This window comes from Prosopis cineraria, unplaced genomic scaffold, assembly GCF_029017545.1.
Source record: "Prosopis cineraria cultivar Desert tree isolate PC_DT_omini unplaced genomic scaffold, ASM2901754v1 PC11, whole genome shotgun sequence".
NCBI lineage: Eukaryota > Viridiplantae > Streptophyta > Magnoliopsida > Fabales > Fabaceae > Prosopis > Prosopis cineraria.
The window spans coordinates 4,654,680-4,677,334 of record NW_026555342.1 but is presented as its reverse complement, the minus strand read 5'-3'; the positions used below and the strand labels follow the sequence as shown (position 1 = coordinate 4,677,334).

The following is a 22,655-nucleotide window of genomic DNA, read 5'->3' as shown; positions in this document are numbered from 1 at the left end:
TTATCCTCATAATTTATGTGTAGAATGTTGACTATTATGTATATCAAATTAACCTCAACATCATCAACCTTGATGAATGTATCATTCGCCGCAGCAAATGACCCATAATTTTATAAAATGATATTTTTTGCAATGTTTTTCAAACAATTGATATCTCATACTTTCATATATTCTATAACTCTAATTTAGTCTTATTTTAAATAATATTTATTTATTTAATGGTAAAAAATTAAGATCCCATTTGAAAAAAAAGTTTAAGATTTTAATTAACTAGTTAATTTGAGTTTGAAATCCGTTGATAAAATTATCAGCTTTCACATCTATTATCTGTAAAATCCTCTAATACTTAAATTTTTTTTTCAAATGGGATCCCAAGTTTTCACCATTAAATAAATAAATATTATTTAAAATGAGACTAAATCAAAATTATAGAGTATATAAAAACATGAGACACTAATCATTTGGAAAACATTACAAAAAAAGGGGTAAAAAAATGTCATTTCACAAAATTATAGGTCGTTTGCCGCAGTCATTTAATGCAGCAAACCACATTGAGGCTAATTTAATTTACATAATAGTCAACACTCTATGCATAAACAGTGGGAGTAATTTTCTTTGAATTTCAAAGTTTAGGGTCTGATGCTACTCGGATAATAGTTTAAGATCTGTAGTGCTAATTAAAAATAACACATCAATAAGGGATTGTCATATTAGCATTTTGACTAGGCCCCTCTAAGCAAACAACAACGATGTTCATGGTGAGATAATAGTGTGATTTTATTTGTTATGAATTTAAAAGTTTAAAGTCCTTTTTACACATTTTAAGAGTTAAAAGTCTAGGGTTCTTTTCATGCAATATTTTGAGGTCCATTTTACTCATTAATGTTGAAATATTTATAAATATTTATGGATTTACATTAATTAATTAGCCCCACTAAATTGGTCTTTATGATCTTACATGAATCATGATAGGTAGACCATACAAGTGAGCCCAATGGACAAAGACCTAACTTACAACCCTCTAGCCATCAGTTATTTACTATCTCTTAACCAACTGGGTCAAAGATAATGAGAGATAATTAATTCATTAATTTATTAAAGCAGTTTGCTGATCTAATCTATATAAGTCAATCGGTCAATAACTAAAATATGATACTTTTTTTCACTCTATCCATTATCTCTGAATTCTCTGTAAATTATAGGAGTCTAGTAGGTTGTATGTCTATATATACTCAAGGTAATTAAGGTATCACAATCAGCCATGAATTCTTTAGGCACGCACGTCACTTTGCTTGAATTTTATTTGATTTATATGAATTGAGATACTAAAATTAACATGTGGCATCAGAGTTAGGTTTAAATTATTCGATTTCCAGTGTCTCAATTATTTTATGGATTATAATTTGTTGATTTCTCATCTTCTATTGAATCTTTTATTTAGTGAATATAGAATATTATATGCTGGCATTTGGTTTTATTATTAATGGATTTACAAGGATGAAATCAAGGAATGTTTTGATTTTCATGTTTTGAAGCCAAGTCCTTTGTGAATCACAACTAACTAAATGAATATTATAAACATTAGACATTGACTTTAAGGCAATGAATACTATAATCATATGACAGTGATGTGATTTGAGTGTTTTGTTGCCTATGTCATTACCATATGAGCTGGAAAATGCAAGTGAGTTATCGAAATTGCTGTTGAGATTCGCTGGTTCACGACGTCACTGTGGGTATTAGCCTCTCAAAATCCTTGTTCACAACGATGGACTCCACCATCAAGTTGACAGACAATGGTTGCAGCATTTGTCTGACTATTGGTGTTAGGTTACTGAGGCTGCCACTGCCAAATCACAGGAAACATGACTTCAGACACATTGAAGATGGCTACCATCATTGTCGAAGGTGGTTGCTATGGCCGCTTATTTGCCACTTCTGAGTTGTCAAAAAGTGGCTTCCGCACACCAGAGTTTAGCCGCTAAAAGTGTCAAGTTCACGGTTTCCGTCTTCCAACAAACTGAGTCACACAAGCCATCTAGATCGGGTTTTAGGGAGCCAGATGGTGAAGGAGGTGAAGCCTTGGGTTTTGGGCTTTAAGCCTTTTGGGCTTTAAGCCTTTTGGGCCTAGAATGTTTTATTGACGAACATTAAAAAAAACTTAGTTTTTGTAAATTGTAGAGAACTCCCCAATTCTTTATTCACTGGCAACGCCTAGAATTTCAAGAAATTGTTTACCTAAGGAAAGTTTAGGAAATTACAATTTCATCCCTAAAACTTCAAAAAAAAAGGATTTTCACCCCGAATCTCTTCTAGAATTACTATTTTGCCCTCAAAGACTTCTAGAAATTTTATTAATGTCCCAACTTTATCCCTAATTCCTAATAGACCCAAAGGATTCATGAAATTATTTTAGTTTGTCCAAACGGTCATAAAGCCTTATAATTTATCATGATTTGGATCTTACTACATTGACAATGAATAAACTTCATAGGTGTGACATTGTTAATATAATATTGGGGTTTGGACTTTTGAGGATAGATTTACAACACTTATAATATATTAGATATTTGTTATACCCCATAGGTATGAAAATATTTAAAATATTTTTTTAGGTATGAACTTTTGTGTAAGTCAAATCTATGTGGTATGAGGGCCTTCTTGATGTATGATAATAGTTGCATAACTGAAATTCGCTTGTTAAAAATTCTGTACTATAATTATGTTATGCATGCTTAATTTATTTTTTATATTCTGTTTTATGATTTCAATTTTTGTATTTTGAGCAACTATCTTTTTATTGAGGCCCTTTATGGGACTTCTTAGTGTATGTCAATAGTTACATAATTAAAATTCGCTTATTAGGAACTCTATACTGTAATTATGTTATGCATACATAATTATTATTTCTCATATTCTATTTTGTGATTTTAATTTCTATTTTGAGTAACTATTTTTTTGTACAGGCTCTTTATGGGACTCATTATGATCATTTATGAGAGTTCTTAAGTATGTACGTTATTACTTTGAAAATTAGTTGGCTCTAAGAGAACTCAAACCAAAGGATCTCTCTTGACAGTCAATGTTTTTGATGAGGCCTATCATAAATAGTTGTATAAGTCTAATCAAATCTGTTTGACAATGGCTAAATTCACCATTAAGGAAAAGAATTAGGACCACATTTTTGGTGAGATATATTATGTGATGCTTGATAGCTTAGCACTCAATTATAATGAGACATTTAGTGTTAATGGGTTATATCTTGAATTTGCATGGGGTTGACTTAGGAGTATTCCTGGTCGATAAAATTCTTAACATCTTCTTACTTCACGTAAGAAAAGGGAGAGATTGAAGGATCATATAATATTAATAATAGCCTATAATAACTTCTAATGTGAGGGGTGAAGTGTTTCAAGTTTGAAACAACTTTGAAAGCTAAGGCTCATTTAAGTGGAGTTGCTAAACTATCGTCCTTTTATGAACTTATACAATTCTAAACTTATAATGAGCTCTTGATACTTCGAGCATGTAAAATCCATTATATTGTAAGCATTGTATATAATGTTCTATCATTAGTAATTTAGCTTCACTAGAGGGATGGATAAATTACAAATATTTAGAATTTTCATTTCCATCCACATGCTCAAGGCATTTACAGATAAATTAATGGTATAACTTTTTATGATATTGCAAGAGTTATTTACACTTGGTGATTGTGTGCTCACCTATAGTAGGTCAAATTATGATAGTTTATTATTTGAAATTATATTTCAAGATATTATGTTGATAATGAATTTTACCTTATAAGTATGTCCTTGTCAATATAATTTGTGTTTAAAATTTTGAAATTATCTCTAAATATCATATTAATAAAGGACGTTGTCAATACAACAAAGATTAATATTGTTGATAATTGGGCATTTATTTTGGCAAGTTTGTAAATAAAAGTTTTAATGTTTTGATATTTCTTATATCCTATAGGTATGGTGACATTAAATACATTTTGTTATAATCATTTTGACAAAGTTTTTAATTCATATTTAAATTGGATGCTAATAATTTAGTGTCCAAAATAATATAAGATATATTATTTTTATTAAGTTGGAAATCATAAGTGAGATCTTCAGTTGAAAAAGTTTAATCTCAAAATCTATTAAGGGATTCTTTGTTTATCGTTACATAGGATCAAGAAGGTGCTGATTTTGTTACTCACTATTATAACATCTTGATTTTTAGATAATAAAGAAATTATGAAATTTAGGTTTTATTGAGGATAAAAAATAATAATAATAAGAATTTATATTATTTGATGTTAATTGAAAATAATAATATAATTAGGCATTTAATAGTGAATTAAAAATTTATGTTTAAAATAACATAAAAAATATTTAGTTAAGATATAATTTTAAGATTTAGAGAGAGAGTGTGTGTGTGAGAGAGAGAGAGACAAAAACAAGGAGGTAGAAGAAACAAAAAGAAAGAGAGAGAGAGAGAAAGAGCTTGTTTTTAGATCTCACGTTAGTTAGATGTGGGAAGAAAAAGTGCCCCCTCATGTATAAAGAGAAGCACATGCATCACTTGAGGCAAAAAGGGGCATTGAATAATTTGTGAAATTTGTAACTAATGATCCAAAGATTTAAATAATTAAATTCAAATCTATAGTTTTTTTAATAATATAATTGTGAGACCCACAATTTTATTTTTATATTATTTTTTTCCTATCTCTCTCTCCCTATCACGTTGCTCTACCTTCTATGCAAAGGAATTTATTTTCTTTTCTTCAAGTGTGCTCCAACTTTCTTGTTTAGATTAACATTTAAAAAATTATTTAGTTACAAAATTAATTTTGTACTTATTTCTTAAATAATATTAGCTTTCTAATGATATGATTATTTTGTAGAGTAGAGCAAATATTTTGATTAAAATTTTTCTATAGGATAGTTAATCTGATGATATGATGGATTAAAAATACAGGTTAAAATTTTAGGGATATAATAAATATTATAGAATATTTTCTTGAGGTTAAAACTCATGTTTAAGAACTTTTGAGTTAGACTCTAGATTTATATGGTTGAATTTATGTTAAATTTGAGATGTAGAGCTGAACCTCTAATTATTAAATATTTATTTAAGTATGAATATGTATTTCTAAGGCTATAGAATTGTGACTTGAGGCTTCAGGGTAATTCTAAAATTTTAATTTATTTTTGGATGAATTTTTTAAAATATAAAAAGATGAAATCGTGGTACTGAAAGTGATTTAAGGCTTAAATATAGTTTATTAGGGTATGATAATTTTATAAAAAGAATTTAGAAAGTTAAATGAGGCATAAATTTTAAATTAGTATTAATATGGATCTTAGGTTTAAGACTTTCTAACTCTTTAAATTAAAGTTATTTATTAATTTTAATATAAAATTAATATATAGTATTATGAAATAATTATGTAGATTGTATTAATAAAGAAAGTAGTGAAAGAAGAGTTGTGAAGGGAAACTTGTTGTTTAAGACACAAGGTAACTATTATTAATATGTTGTGATGGGTGTGTATATGATTGGTTATGTGTTGTTTTGTTGTTTGAAAAAATTATGAATTATGAATTATTAAAAATAAATACTGTTACATGCTTATTTGAAATTATTGTCAAGTGGGTTAAAAATTTATTTTTGTTTATCATGATGAGATATTATTATTCGGTTATATTCTTATTTGGATATTTAAATGATGTATGACTTGTCAGGGTATTTTAATATATGATATTATTAGAAATTTCTATCTGGTTAATTATTACTATATGGTAAGCCCTTATTGGACCCAATGAGTGTTGTGTAGCTTGGTTCAACTCACCTTTGGCTGGGTGTTTTGGCGTCTAGGCATGACGAAAGGAGGATATAAGGTGTAGTCATGTAATTAAATACTTGTTTGGTTTGTTTAAAAATATTGTTCGGTTAAATATTTTTGTATACTTAATAATCGCATGATTAGTTACATCCATATGTATTATTACATATTAGTTTTTAGTTGCTGAAACTTTTAAGTCTCATTTCTTGTGGTTAATATTTTTACAGGAGCAAGTTCGGCCGAGAAAGCACTAGAGGCGTAACTTTGATGTATGAGACACCATTTTTTAACATTGCCTCTTATTTTGGATCATGCAATGTATCTAGTGCAAACTTAAGACATATCTTATTTTGTGGAGTATATAAACTCTAATATTTTTTGTTAACTACATTTATATGACCAAGAGGATCATATTTATCCCTCTTGATTTTTGAACTGATTTGCATATCATGTCATGGGGATCCTGTCTGTCCCTCACGATTCTAATTACTTTTTGGTTCACATAATAATATTAAAAAAATTATATTTAGGAATTGTTTGGGATTTTGCCACCTTAAGATAGGATTGTATACCAAATGTTGATTTAAAAATTATTATTTTCTTTAATATGAATTGTTTTACATTGTTTTCCATTAGGTAAAATTTTATTTTCAATTATCATGATAAAGCTTATTTATTATGTTAAATTCTTTCTACTATGGTAGGCTATTGGTAAAATATTTTATTTTATATGATAAACTCTTTTCTACCATAATAGAGTTTTGAAAAGAAGTTTAGTTATTTATTATCATGGTAGAAATTTTTCTACCATGATAAGGGTTCGATGATGTAAAAATAATTTATTGAACTAATAATTTATGAAAAATCGGTTTGAAAATTTTAGGGTGTTACAACTATCAAGTTAATCAAATTTAAATTTTACTTTCAAATAAATAGTAAGAGTTATAGACCTAAACTACTAGCCTACTTGTTAAAAGCATTACCTTTACCTAAGCATGTTTATTGATCAACTTGATTTGATAAGGATGAGACTGTCAGAAATCCATTTGTTAAAATAAAACAATCTATGATATATACTAAGCAGTCAATTTTATTCAAATGTTCTCACAGAGTTGTTATGCTTGTAATACTTAGTTGAAAGTAATCATTCATGATTATCTCAAACAAATAGAGACTTGAGGAATGGAATTAAAATACTTTAATAAGATGGTTTTGTAGAATTTAGTTAAGAACATTTAACTTGTAACTTTCTAAAACCATCTTTAAGAATAAGCAAGTCTTCAGGTAGTGATATCTGAAGTTTGATAAGGCTACTAGCTCTCTTTAATGTTACCTAGAATACTTCATATTTGTGTATATTTGTTAAGTGTTAGAAAAAAAAAGCAATCTTTTACTTCTTATGCTCCATGCTAATAGCCAATTACTAGCCAGTGATCAAGTAAATGAGATAATGTTCTTGTGGTCGTGCTACCTTGATAGAAAATTTTCTATCTGACATGTTTATTCAAGAATTAATATCCACTTTAATATGTCTAACTACAACATTGATTTGTCTCAAGCAACCTATTTTAATTGAATATTTAGAAATCTAATGCACACTCCTAGTTTGATTCCTATTTAAGGGGTGTAAGGTTACTTAAGTTTTCATATCTTCAAAATTAATGTTGAGGAGGACCATTTTAAAATTTTCATATAAAGAATTTTGTACGCTTCTACCATGAATGAATTTGATGATGCTAAAATATGTGTTGGTCTTTGATTTAGATTTTGCTTCGCATACCCCTTGGTAAATACTTGCGAAATCCTAGCAAGTAAATACTAAATCATTTTGAAAAATTCTTATATACCGAAAGATACATGACACCTAATGTTGGTTGTTTAAAATTTGATCCTCTTTTAAATTTGTGACTATAAGGATTTAGAATGTACATCCTATGTATTCCATAATACATAGAAGAGCTATCTTGTTAACAAAATTGAGTGTATTAATAGACACTCGTAGCTATCTCAATTTAGGATGCAGAATGTAGAATATATATAGCACTTGTTGTAAAGCCTTTCATTAGGTTATATAGTTGAGGAAATTATTATTATTGGACATGTATTTTATTGTTTCCTCTAACTATGAATACAATATTTTGTCTAGTTGAACTTCTCTCATAGATTTTGTTAGAGAAGGTTATAAACACTCAAACATATATGGTCTATATCTATGATGAATACATACTTATGCATTTATATGATCAAAGGTTCACCCATGTGAGTTTTATTAATTTTTTGATATAGCCTTCATTTAGTGATAGTCTAAATTGTGTCCTTTTTAAAGGACATTTGATGGTTTAAGGCCATATTTGCTATTATGCTTAATTTTTTTTGTTTTAGAAACAATAAGATATTTTGTATCATTTGTTTTTCTATAAGATTCAATGATTCATGTTTATGCATCTTATATCACTTGTTTCCTTATGGGATTCAATGATTTTATATTGTTTCTCTACTAAGTTTCAATCTTAGTTCAGAGATGTTGCGGTGTTTTTTATCATTTGTCTCCCTATAGGATTCAATTATTTGTGTTACAGCACCTTATGTCACTCGTTTCTCTATACAATTAAGTGACTTTGTGTTGTCTCTTTACTGAATTATGGTCATAAGACATACTCTATGTTTAGTTCAGTTAAATGTGTTTAAATCATTTGCATCCCTATAGGATGCAATGATTCTATTGTGGTATGCCATACATGTCATTTGTTATCTCATAGGAATCAGTAATTTTATATTGTTATCTTACTGAATTGTGTTTGGAATAAAAATTTTATATTTTATTCTATTCAAATTATGAGACATTATATCACTTGTTTCCTCATAGGATCCAGTAATTTTGTAAAGTTTCATTTTAAACTTTGTTTGTAGCTTTTTTTATGCAACTTGCTTAATTAATGCAATCCAAGTGAGAGATTGTTGGAATATTTATAAATATTTATGAATTTGCATTAATTAATTAGCCCAAATAAATTGTTCTTTATCATCTTGTGTGGACCATGATAGGTGAACCACATAAATGAGCCAAATAGGTAGAGGCTTAACCTATAACTTTATAGCCGTCAGTTATTCCCTATCTCTTAACTGACTGGTCAAGGATAATGTGAGATGATTAATTCATTAATTTATTAAAGAGACTTGCTGATCTGGTTCATATAAATCAATCAGTCAATAACCAAAATACAATACTTTTTTTTTACTCTTTCTATTATCTCTGAACTCTCTGTAAATTATGAGGGTCTAGTGAGTTGTGTGTCTGCCTTTGCTCTAAATAATCGAGGTACCATGATCAATTATGAAATCTTGAAGTATGCATGTCACTTTATTTAAATCTTATTTGATTATATGAATTAAAATACTAATGTTAACGCTAACCCAAAAAATCAACTGTTTAGATCTTACTTTTTAAACTATTGTCTCCCAAGAACTTAGGATTCAATTTAAAAACAAAGGTAGATATATAACTTATGCATGCAAAGTACAGGCTTAAGAAGTAAGAATTCTTTTGGGTAAAAATGATGGCTATTTCGAGGGAATTTTAATCATTCAGCCGAACAATATAAATTTGTCAAGAATTACTTGTCTTCCATACAGTATGCGTGTGTGTGTGTTCTACTTCAAATGGGAAGAACCTGCTGAACTCTCTTAGCCAAAATCTCTTATAAAAGATGAGACAGGGTCATTTTTTAAAAATAAATATTAATATGAATCATAGGTATAAGATAATACGTAGAATGTATTGTTAATAAGTTTCGTTAATAACTTAACAAGCATGCATCAATGAAATAATGAGTTAAATTACGATTTTCACAAACTCATTTTATATTTTATATAACAAATTCATTTATGCTGCGTTTGAATGTATGAGAATTTAAATTTAAATTTAAACCAAATCCCATAATTAGATACGTAAAAGTCGATGGATCTGAAGTTGATCTAAAACCAAATCCATACTTTATTATAGTTTTTTAATAATTTCAAAATTTCTCTAAATTTTAGTTATTTAAAATTTTAACTATTTCAACATTCTTGTTTTCTTTATATTTTCATTATTACTGCCCCTGTTACTTTCATCTCTCATCCTTGACTTTCATCAATTGAAAAATATTAGTAAGCTCATAACTTTTAATCTCTATTTTACTTTAAAATTTTTTTCATTACATAAATAAACTAGATTTTATACTCATGCGATGTATGAGAATATTAATCCAAAATTTGTATATTAATCCTCAGATTTTATATAAGCTTACTTCTCAATGTTTTATAAATTGATTTCATTAAAACCTCCCATCTCCTCCAATTTTTTTTTTCAGAACAAGTATAGTAAAAACTAATTAATTTAAATATTGAGTAAATAATAATTTGATAATTTTATCATGTATTTATGTCTAAAAAAATATGAAATAGAATTGTTCAAGTAGTTAAAAAATAAATAATTATAATAATGAAAAATAAGTATAGTTTTCCAAGTATAAGTAATTTTATAATTTAATTATAAAGAATTATATTTTTTTATGGGTTGAATGGTAAAATGGCCCTTGAATTGTAAGTCATGAACACTTGGAACCCTGAACTTTTTTTGGTATAATATTGCCCCTTCAATCAATAAATGTTAACTTTGACCTTTAGTTAATTAAAAATTTACAAAAAAGGATTGAAAACATTTTCTTGATCTTTTTCTATAAATTTTTTGGGTTTAGAGTCTTTTTCCATAATTTTGATATTTTTTCTATAATTTTTTAATTAATTAATTATTAAAGTTAACTTTTATTAACGATAAGTGTGACATTATATATTTTTTATAATTAAATAAAAATATTGGATAAAAAATGAATTTAGAATTCAAATCCAAACACTTGTTGACCTTTAATTTAAGGATGAAATTACCCTTTAATCCTTTTTTTCTTATTTTTAGGCAATGCACAAGGAATTTTTACCAATTACATTATAGAAATATAAAATAAATTAATTTATAAAAAATATAAGTGACAATTTGTTTTATTTTTGAATTTGAGTTCTCAGTTACATTCAATATAAATAATTTTTTATTTTGATCTATAAAGTAGATTTTGTTTTACAGTTTGTTCCTCATATTTTCTAAACAACTTATTGCCTTAGATTTTTTTTACTCCGTGCATATTAATAAGATAAATAATAATTTGTTCTATTTTTATACAAATTATATTTGAATATCTTATCAAGTGTACATTAAAAATATAAAGAATAATTTTTTAAAAAAATGTGTAATCTCCACGTAAATTATTCTAAAATATTTTACATCCCATGTACCTTATATATTTATAAAAAAAAACTAATGTCGTATTTTAAATTTAAAAAATGATTACCTCATAATTTGCATACTTACGTATTTTATTAAAAAAAAGTTATAAGATAGATTTAAAATTTGGTAAATTAAAAAAAGTTAGAGTGACACTAAAGTACTAAAGGGACAATTTTAAAGAAAGTCCTAACAATTTTAAAAATATAAGAAAGTCCCATTTGGTAAATATAAGAAGATGATTGCTATTAAACATCATATTTTAAATTTAAAATTTAAATTTAAATCCATCAATCTAAACATTACCTTAAGATTTTTAATAATTTCATTTGATTTTATGTAATAATTCTCTTGTACATTTTCAAATATCTCATTTTGCATATGAGCCAGTAAATTAACAAGATAAAGTTCATAAAATAACAAGCAGAGTTAGTCTTTTAACTAATCATTTTTATGTTACAAATTAAAGGAAATTAATAATAAGCCGGCCATGTGAACATATTATTTCCTAACATTTAATTGTTAATTTATAAAGAGAATCTTATTAAATACATGAATTTTCAAGCATTTTAATTTGCAAGTGACACTGGCAAATTAACAAATGGAATCTGATAAAATGACCAATTTGAGTTAAGACTTTAACAAGTTATGTTCATTATATATATATGTATATAATTTTTTGTGCCATATGATTAATAAGTGGCTTGTGATCAATATTATTTTAGCAAGCTAAGAGTTCATGTGTTCAAATCATCCTTACTTATCTTGGAGGATGTATTCTTCGGCCACAGTGGCAGAGATATGATCATTAGAGCCCTATGGTCATTTTTAAAAGTAAATGAAGGATATTTTAATAATTTTTTATTAAAATATAATTTTAATTTAGTCCCTTCATCCCATTGCGGAGTTTTAGAATTTATTGGGCTTGATTTTAAAGCAAGTTAACATTGTGACACTTCACTGAAACTTAATTCACTTTATATATATATATATATATTAATTATAATTATAAGCTATTTATTTAATTAATTTGTCATTGGTCAATTTAACCCATTGGATCATAAAAATCGAGATCCGATCTAGTGGCATTTTCAATTTTACATCCCGTTCATCTTTTGAAACTTTGTGAGAGAGAGAGAATATGTTTGTTAAAATGTAACATATGAAACACGAAGATATTTAAAGCGAACATTGTTTTTGGCCAACACATTTTAGAGTTTGGATAAAGGATTTAAGACTGGTTTGAATTTCAGTTAGGTATAATTGATTATAAAAATAATTGATTAAATGGTTGATTTTAATTATATTTAATTAAGTTATAACGTAATCTATTTGGATATTATTTTTTTAAAATTAATTTTAACATAATTGAATGTATTTGAATAATTTAGTTAGAATTAATTTTAGCAGTATAAATTATCATAAAGGTCATTGCTTTTCAAAATTAAATTATTGATAAATTTAAATCTAATAGTATTAAATTTGTTAAATTTTATTTAAAAAGTAAAATATATTATTTAAATTATATATCTGATTAATTATAAAAAATAGATTATATTAGTATTAACAATTTAATTCACATAAATAAATAGCTCAATATTTCTTAGTTCAAATAAATTTAATAAAAAAAAGATTTAATTCTTAAATAAAAAACATCAATTTTATAATAAGTAATAAAGATAATAATATACAAATTGATCTTTAATGATATTATGAATATGAGTCATATCTGATAAAAATATTAAGCACTGTCTTAAAATTTTGGTAACATGAAAAACACAAGAATGAAATAGATTTTGTGCTATAATTTTTTATTGGGCTTTTTTGTAATTTTGGCACACGCTTTTTGATCAGATTTTCTTGGACCTTTATTGTAAATTTTGCTTTTCTTATTCCCACGCATTCGAACGAACGCCGAAGCTGACAGATATGTTGCTGTTTGGGTAATTTGCCTTTAAAAATCGATTTACTCCCGAAAAAAAAAAAAAAGGATTCTGTGACAAACCAAACAAGCACTTAGATTGAGTAGCCTAGATCCATTCATTTAATGAGCAAACTAATTACTGTCATTTGCTTTTATTAATATTTAAAAATTATTAAGATGTATTCATCTTAAAAAATTAAACAACCTACATAATTAGAATACTCCTCACATACATTGTCTCCTCTAAAAATTTAAGATTTGATATTTTCTGAGCATCATATGACAAAATCTTTAATAACCATTCAGTTAAGTCAAATACTACCTCCGTCCTAAATTATAAAATACTTTTGGAAGAAATTTAACATTTCAAAATATAAGATACTTTGAAAAGATTAATGTTTTATTAAATATGCTTATTTCAATATTACCATTTCCTTTTTTCTCTCTCTATTTAATTTATATCTCTATCTCTTTTTAATATATTAAATGAAGGGTATTATATCTTTGTTTTGAAAGAATAAAACTGTTAAATATATTTAATAATATTTATTAATATGTGAGATTTATTTAAAAGCGTCTTGTAATTTGGAAATACTCATTGAATAATTAGATTTAAACTATTCATCCAGATTCAAGATGGTATACTCCACAATGATTATAATTTATTTGTTCTATATTTAATCATTAGCCAGCTATCCTAATCTCGAATTTGATGAAAACTGCTGGCGTTCATGAACTCAAAGTCAACGAAGCTTGAGGTCAAAGAAGAATGCGATACTTAGAAGGGCAGCCTCTGTCGATCTGCTCAATGTTACTCAACCAGCGGAGGTTTGGGTTTCAACTGATGCAACACCTGAGCTGATACATCGCTTCTTGCTTGGTATGTTTACTATGATCCCACTTTTCTCTTATTTCTTTTCATTTTCAAACTCTTGCTTCATATGATCTCATTGCATTTCTCAAGGGAAAAAAAAAAAAAAAAAAACAGAAAACTTTGTTCAAGCATAGTTCAGTCTTATAAGTTCCAGCGTAACTCCAACTGTCATTTGATCTCTGCATACTAGTTTTTCTTGCAGATGGGTATGGATTATCAATATCATCAGCATGCATTTCTTCTTGTATTTGAAGTAATCTGACTGGTATGTTGGTTTTACTATTAAGCTGGAGATCATTCTGAATCCTCAAATTTGTCCATTACATATGTTGTTGTCCGCACAGTTTTACTTATATTCTACAATGAAACAACTATAAAAGAAATAATATGTAAGTATCTTATAAGAATATTAATTATAATCAATGGCCTTAAAATTATGAAATTTCAGGAAAAAAACTATGGTGCTCAGTTGGGATTAAAATTTTTAAACTGAATTTTTTCAATATTCCTTCCAGATTTTCAATATTTATCTTTATTATTTTCAATACAGTTTTTCAATTTTTCAATAGTCATGTTAGATATTTTCAATACTCATCTTTCATGATTTTAATACTGAAAAGAATTAAAGATAAATCTTTTTCAGTATTAAAAACTTGAAAAATAAGTATTGAAAATATCTAAGTTGTCCATTAAAATTTTAAAAAACTAAATACAAAAATTATATAAGATGACTATTGAAAATATGGAAGAAGGGTATTGAAAAAAATAACTCAAATTTTTTAATTCAGTTAAATATTTTAGTACTCTTTTGGGATTTCAAAATTTCTAGATCTTTAACAGTAAACAATGCTCGTAAAGGGTACTCAATCGTGATTTAGTAGGAGTTCCTGTAGAAGGAATGGATTTACGAAACTCACAGAAACAGAGCCACTTGATTTATCTAGTAGTGTTATCAGCGATTCAATGTTATAACTATTTTACACCCTCACTATTATAGAAATTGTCTCGGTGTGCAATACATGTTCAACAAACAATAACCGACTACCCTGTAGATACGACGAGTTCAGAGCTGCGCAAAGCACCAAGCCAAGAACGACCTGGTGTTGCTTATTTACTCGTTTCCACATAATCAACATGAGGGTGAGATCTGATCTATTAAGTTCTTGCGCTGATGAGTTTCTTGAAATTCTCTTCTGACTCCTGTAAAATTCTCTGAAGAAGTTATATTAATGCTTGAACTGGCCAATGGATGCAGCAAAAAATAACGTTCAAGGCACAAATGGACTGCGAGGTATGCAGATACAAGGCACTGAAAATAGCCACGAATGTACGAGGTAAATACATACATATATACAGTCGTGTGTGATATGTCATGGGGTCATATAACCATATAGAAATAGATAGTGTATAATATATATATATATATATATATTGGGTTTACTCATGTTGGAACGGCATACATGAAGGGGTGAGCTCGGTGTCATTAGAAGGGAACGAAAAAGAGCTGTTGGCGGTGACGGGGGAAGATGTGGACATCGTTTGCTTGGCTAAGATGCTAAAGAAGAAGTTGAGGCTTGTCACTCTTCTTAGGGTGGAGGAAGTGAAGCCCAAAAAGGTTGACCAAGGCAAGGATAGGGACAAGGACAAGGCAAGTGTTCTACCCAGTAATCCCTGCCTCATGTGCCAGAGCCCAAAAACACATGATTTTCCCCAAAGAGAAAGAGCAGAGATATTTGATTTTTTCAGAAACGAAACAGTGAAGCTGTTTGGTCCACCACTGATTGGATCCACGTTTAGAGACGAAAAGAGAAAGAGTTTGCTGCGGAAATTGAGAAGAAGAAGAGATTTTATCAGGCTTCTCTTGAGTTATCCTGTGAGAACGGTGCATGATGGCAAACTCAAGGCTTGGTCTCATGAAGCTTCACGTAAAAAACACTCGCTCGAAGAGTTGAATCGTCTACTAAATGAGAACCCCTTTAAATTTTTCGAAGGCCTATTACCAATGGAGATACTGGAGAATGTGGAAGAAGGTTGGAGTTCCATATTTGCTGACAACTACGTGATACCAGAAGCCATTCTCAATCTTGCCGCCAATCTTGCCGTGGATCAACTGGTTCAAACTTTATTGTCTGAGGATGATCATGTACGCGACATACATCATGTCTTGTTGTCCACGAGGGATGGAGCAGAAAAGAAACTGGTTACTGGAAAAATTGAATCAGTCTTGAAAGACAAGGAGATCATGGTTCGGCTTCATGAAATCTTCCTCGGAGTCTTGATGATCAATGCATCGAATTATCAAAGCCAGGTGGAGGTCTCTGTTCGACAACAGATTGTTCAACAACTTCAACTTCCAATGGTAGAAGGTAATGATGATTTGCTTAAAATAAGAATTGAAGAGGAGATGTCAACTAAGAAATATTTAGTGCTTTTGGTGGATGGAGACGCCAATGAGCCTTTGGATCCACGAAAAGTGGGTTTTTCAGAGGAAGAACTTGCTGGTGTTGTAGTGTTGATTACCACTGAATCAGTAAAGCCAGCCAAAGATGAATTAGCATTGGCAATAGATCTAAGTATCAGAACAAAGGATCACTTTTTGCCATGGGAGGTCTTCTGTCGGAATGTTGACAATGAGTTTTTACGATCATCTAATACCATCCAGACAATTGCAGCGCGTATAGTTGAAGAGTGTGGTAGCCATCTTCTTGCCATTGTCACTGTAGCAAACTCACTAAAGGATGGAAATCATGTTAAATATTGGGAAGATGCTGTCATCAAATTGTGTTCGCTTCATCCTTCCTACGACATTAGTATGTTTCATGGTCAGAGTGGAATCATGTTCAAAGCATTCATAAACTTCATCTGGTGCGATATAAGTGAGAGACATAAACATTGCCTTACAAGCTGTTTATTCATTCCAGAAATCAAATATGGGAAGCTGGAAATTGATCTAATCAATGATTGGATTTCATCTGGACTTGTGGATGTTGGAGAAGCGAAGCATTGCTTGAGAGAGCTCATTGACCGTTTTGTCTTGTTGCAATTTAAAGACACCAAGTCCAGGTATATTCAAATTCCAGAAGATACATATGCTATTGTGCAATCATTAAACACTCAGAATCCTTTTTTCATTAAAAAATCCGGGTTAGCGCTGGTTGAGCCACCAAATAGTCAGCCTTGGCACAGTGTTGTGTATATTGACTTGGCAGACAATAAGCTATCCGAGCTACCTTTGGCCCCAAACTGTCTCGAGCTCAAAGCGTTAAAGTTGCAGAACAATTTTGACTTGACAGCAATCCCACCTCTTTTCTTCTTCAAAATGCCTATACTTCGCGTCTTGGACTTATCCTATACCAGCATAAGAGAACTACCAAGCTCCTTTTTTGAGTTGGAGCAACTTAGAGAACTCTATATGAAAGGCTGTGAACGCTTCATGAAACTATCCTCAGAGGTTGGAAAATTGAAGAACCTTGAGAAGCTTGATCTTGACAAGACTCAGATCATACATTTGCCAAAAGAGGTCCAAGAGTTGACCAATCTCCAAAGTTTGAATCTATGTTTTTACGAGTATCGCAGCAAGAAAAGCAATCAATATACGAGCTCGACAATTCTGCCCCCTGGGGTGATTTCCAAACTAAAGGAGCTAAAACACTTAAGCATTGGCGTAAATCCTGATGACGAGCGTTGGCAACAGAATGTACAAGTCATTCTACCAGAAATCTTGGCATTGGAATGCTTGCAAAAGGTTAGTTTGTACATTCCAGAACCGGAACTTCTGAATCTCATGCCAGCTAACATTTTTAAGCTTGATTTTAGATTCGTTGTTGGCCAACACATGTCGCGAATCATATCCAGTACACCATCCTTGGTTGAAGAAAACTTTAAACAAAGCGAGCGTAGCTTAAAGTTCGTGAAAGGTGTTGGTGTCCCTTGTGAAATTAAAGATGCTATTAGACACACCAAGGCTTTATTCTTAGATCGACATATGACTGCCAAGGATCTCTCAGTATTTGGCATGATGAATATAAAGCAAATAAGGGTGTGCATATTGGCTGAATGCAAAGAGATGAAAACAATTGTGGATGGAAGATGCTCAAGTTCTGAGGATATTTTTCCCCATTTGCTATTGTTGAGTGTACATTACATGAAGAACCTAAGAAGCATTTGTGAAGGACAAGTTCGTTCTAGTCATTGCTTTGGTATGTTGAAGTCCTTAGCACTGCATAATTGTCCTAAATTAACAAGTATTTTCACCTTGGATTTTGTCGGCAATCTTTCACTCTTGAAGGTCCTTGTAGTTAAAGATTGTCCCAAAATAAGTTCTGTAATAACATGCGGATCTTTCGAACTCGTCGAAGTAGGGAATTTTCTTCCTAAATTAAGGACCATGTTATTTCTCCATCTTCCGGAATTGATCACCATTTCCAAGGGACTACAAATGGGTCCAAATTTAGAAAGAATAGGAATTTATAACTGTCCAAAGCTCCAGAGCCTTTCAAAGTCGGAACTGTCAAGCCAAAATTTAAAAGTCATCAAAGGAGAAGTTAAATGGTGGGAGGCACTGAAGTGGAGTGAAGCAGAATGGGGAACAGAGGGTCGGCCATCCCAGTTTGATTGCATCTTTTCCTCAATCAATCAAGAAGCTGACATTATGACTCAATTAGGGCTTGATGATGGTATTGATGACAGCCCAGGTATACTAAGCCTATCGATATTTGAGATTCATTTCATAGATTATAGTAAATATGGCATTAATAAATTTACTTACTAAAATGCAGTGAATTTATATTAATGAAATTGAAGATTACCTTAATTGCCTTGCGTTGTGAAAATCATTGCAACAGGTGGAAACGTGGGGGAGCCTTTGGATGCTTCCAGTGAGATATTCAAGGACACAAAGCCAAATGCCATTGATGAAGAGACTTCGGTGAGAACTCTTTCTTCCCTTTGTATTTCAGTCATCTCGTTATCTATTCCTGAAATGCGAAAAATAAGCATTTCATTTTTTTTTATCAGCTAAATAAATATTTCATTTTAGAAGTTATTTGCATTATTCAGTCGGTGGGTATCTGAACTGAAGGTATTAAATTAGTGTTAATTGATCACTCACAGTGTAAAAATATATATACACAATCGTTGCCTCAATTGTCTGAAGAGATTTTATCTAAAATTTATGGTAGAGGACTTAAAAATTTAAGAAATATAATTATTTAAAAAGAAAATTAATTATTTAGTCCCTATAATTTTGATCCAATTGTAACACAGTTTTTAAATTTTGACTCGTTGTAGCTCAGTTTTTATAATATTAACTTAATTGTAACTTAGTCTTTTAACTTTATCTCTTACAATTTAGTCTTTATAGTTTCAATAACTTAAATATTAATTTTTATATTTTAAAAAATAAAATTATAAAAATTAAAAATATTTTAAACTTTTGATATTTATAATATTTATAAAGATTAAAGGGGTTTAATAATTTAAAATATTAGTAATAAATTATAACATAATTTAATCTTTATAATTTTATTACTAATATTATAAATATTAAAAGTTTAAAATATTATAATTTTAATCTTTAAATATTATAAATACTAAAACTTCAAAATATTGTTAATCTTTATATTTTTATTTTTTGAATAAAAATTAATATTTAAGTAATTGAAACTATAAGGATTAAATTATAAGAGGCAAATTTAGGAATTGAATTACAATCGAGCTAAAACTAAGTTAAAACTATAAGAACCAAATGATTAATTTTTTCTTATTTAAAATACTTAACATGGAGAATTATTTTAAAGGGGCAAACATTATTTTGATCCATATTATAGTTTAGAAGACATGTGGTTGATCATAATCTAATGTCCCTGCAACATTCCTGTTTAATGACAAACATGCAGATGATTGTCATATATAGAGTTAAAAAATAAAAAAAAGTATTGCTTCTAATTACAGGCATCATGTTGTTGTGGAATGACGTTTAAATTTGTTATTTAGAAACATGTATGCTCTGTTTGATGGATGGATGTGGCTAGTTGACTATAACTACTGTTGCCGACCCATGCTTACAATTTTTAACTATTGTTTATAACTTCGATGGCAACAACTTCAAATCATAACCAAGTCTAGCTTATGTTTACTTATAATCTGCTGCCCAGACCTCGGTTGTGACTTCAGAGAAGCAAATGAGAAATCAGAAGACACGCAGAGTTTCTGGCAGTGCAAAGGAAGGAGCAAGAGGAGCTTCAGGCCATTGTAATGGGCAGAGATGTCAGAAAGCAGGATGCAACAAGAGTGCTAAGGGCAGGACTGCTTACTGTAAAGGCCACGGTGGAGGAAGGAGGTGCCAGTACCTTGGGTGTACCAAAACTGCAGAGACGAAGACTGATTATTGCGTGGCACACGGTGGTGGCAGACGATGTAGTGTAGGTGGGTGCACCAAAGCAGCAAGAGGTAAGTCTGGACTTTGCATTAGACATGGAGGTGGAAAGAGGTGCAAGTTTGAATGGCGTGTGAAGGTTGCAGAGGGTAGTACAGATTTCTGCAATGCCCATGGTGGTGGAAAGCGGTTCAGTTGGGGAAAATGTGATAAATTTGCTATGAGCAAGTCCGGTCTCTGTGCAGCTCCCAGCAGCTTGATTGCTCCTGCAGCCTCCTGCAGCAGCAGAAGTGTTGTGTCCGATTGCGCTGTGATTGATTCCATAGTAAAATCTGCTGATTGAAGACGGTTAGCGAGGTCAACGACCTGTACAAGTGGCATGCAAACCTTTTTTTTTTTTTTTTTGTGTAAGTGAGGGCATGGTTGTAACTATCAAGTTAACTTTTTAAATTTATTGTTTTTAAGTTTTTAATTTATAAAGTTATGTTAATTTACTCATAAACTCAAATTAAATGAAATTCAGTAAAACTCACGAGTTATTTCTTTAAATTTATCATTTTTATGTTCATAACTTACAAAATCATGTCAATTTACTCATAAATTCAAATTAGATGAAATTTATTAAATTTATTAAACTTGTCAATTTTTAATTGAGTTGAGCAAATTAAGTATATAATGTATAGAACTTGTTTTTGTAGGACACGATTCAAAGAAAAATAAAACTTAAAAAGTAAAAATTAATAGTAATATAGAAAAATTGATAAAAAGATCATATTGAAATTAAAATTGTGCTTAAGCACCAAAGTAACCAAGCTGATTATTTTATTCAAGAAACGATGAAGGGAATTGACCAAAATGCCATGGGAGAAAAGAAACAGAGCGGAGATGATTTCCAGCACAATGCTTCTCATTTCCTTCGTCTTTCTCATTGATTTCTTGACTCTTGCTGTCAGCATTCTCATTTCCTTCATCTTTCTGTTTCCGGCACAAATGCCATGGGTTTGTCACAAACGATTCAATGCAGCTTCTCTCGCTCCTTCCCCACTCGATTCAGTTGAGTAATAGATTTAGCTAGCTGAGTAATTACTTAAGGATGCCTCAGCTAGTGTCATCACCAATGTTTGATTCACCAATACAAGTTTTTGGTTCGAGCAACTCACAGAACAAGATGGTCACTAAAGTTTACATTGTATGAGTGCTTCTTCCTCTTCTCTATTTTTTTTTCTTCTTTTTGTGTGTTCAGTCTGATTGAGCAGCATCGGCTGCTTCGAAGGGCACCGAAATTTCATCTTGTTTTCTTATTTTCCCAACTTTTTTGGCTACACTTCCGTGAAGTTCATAGATTTTCTTGTGGATTCTGGGGTTGTCTAGTTTCTCCATCAATTTCATTAGCGAAATGATTGATTGGAGGATCGCTCTTATTAACTAGTTGTGGAGTCACTGTCCCTTCTTGCTTTGGCGCTGTGTTTTTTATTCTGGACATCGGTGATGATGTGCTGAGAATTGAATGCAAATTTTCTTGGATAGCACAATTGCGAGTATATGAATTGGGATACAGGTTTTTCTTGCAATATGCTTTTTCTGCATTGCATGTCTTCAAATTGGAGGATTTTCTGGAGGAAAGTCAACTATGATTTCCTATTGTTCCTTGTCATCTTTTTCATTCTTCTGAGTTTTTTAGTTTAGCCTCGCGCCAATCCACGTCGTGATTTAAATGGAAATATGCGATTGACTTCGTCTAATGTTTGTTTATTTGACTTCCTTTCTCATTGGCTCTATTTTTTTTGTGTCACAAGTTCTATTCCCTATAAGCTTGTGAGTTTTAGTTGTTCTGATCTGATTTGAGTTTGGTTTGTTTGTTTGTGTTGATCTTTTTTTTTTGTGTTAATTTCTTTTACCCTTCATAGTTTGCTTCATGGTTTTTGTTGTTTACCAAATCTCACACATATATTTGCTCATTTGATATCCAGCTGTAACTATGACAGTGGTGTGAATATAACGATCAGTGGTTGCACAGGTATGGTCCAAAGGTTATCAATACATATTCAACAGAGTTCTTGATCAAGATAGCTGATGGGAAGTGCATAAGGAGATACAAATTGGTAGTGTGGATTTTAATCATTTTTTCTATGAGAATTTGAAATTATGTAATATTTATATTCTTGTGCATATTTCTTCATTTTAATTTTTAATTCTACCTTATTGACAAACTTCACTTTAAATTGAACTGTATGTATTAAGTCCGATGTTGAGGTGGGAAGGTTTATCCCTAGATAATCTCTAAAAAATCAGTTTAGAGAAGACGGTCTAATGTTTTTAGAG

At 29.9% G+C, this 22,655-nt stretch overlaps 1 protein-coding gene across 1 annotated transcript; it reads left to right on the top strand.

Annotated features, from left to right (window-relative positions):
* The first annotated feature begins 1,768 nt into the window (after positions 1 to 1,768).
* Positions 1,769 to 20,856, top strand: LOC129285668 (uncharacterized). The gene is made up of 7 exons (XM_054921436.1): positions 1,769 to 1,908; positions 13,827 to 13,963; positions 14,955 to 15,097; positions 15,213 to 15,291; positions 15,424 to 18,651; positions 18,802 to 18,884; positions 20,113 to 20,856. Exons 1-7 carry the CDS (start codon positions 1,769 to 1,771, stop codon positions 20,674 to 20,676), a joined length of 4,374 nt encoding a protein of 1,457 aa, XP_054777411.1. The 3' UTR covers positions 20,677 to 20,856.
* Positions 20,857 to 22,655: the final 1,799 nt, after the last annotated feature.

Coding starts and splice junctions, on each gene's coding strand:
- LOC129285668 (XM_054921436.1), top strand. CDS start 1,769: ATGGACTCCACCATCAAGTTGACAGACAATGGTTGCAGCATTTGTCTG. Junction 1,909..13,826: donor GGCTACCATCATTGTCGAAG/GTGGTTGCTATG, acceptor ATGAACTCAAAG/TCAACGAAGCTTGAGGTCAA. Junction 15,292..15,423: donor AATAGCCACGAATGTACGAG/GTAAATACATAC, acceptor GCATACATGAAG/GGGTGAGCTCGGTGTCATTA.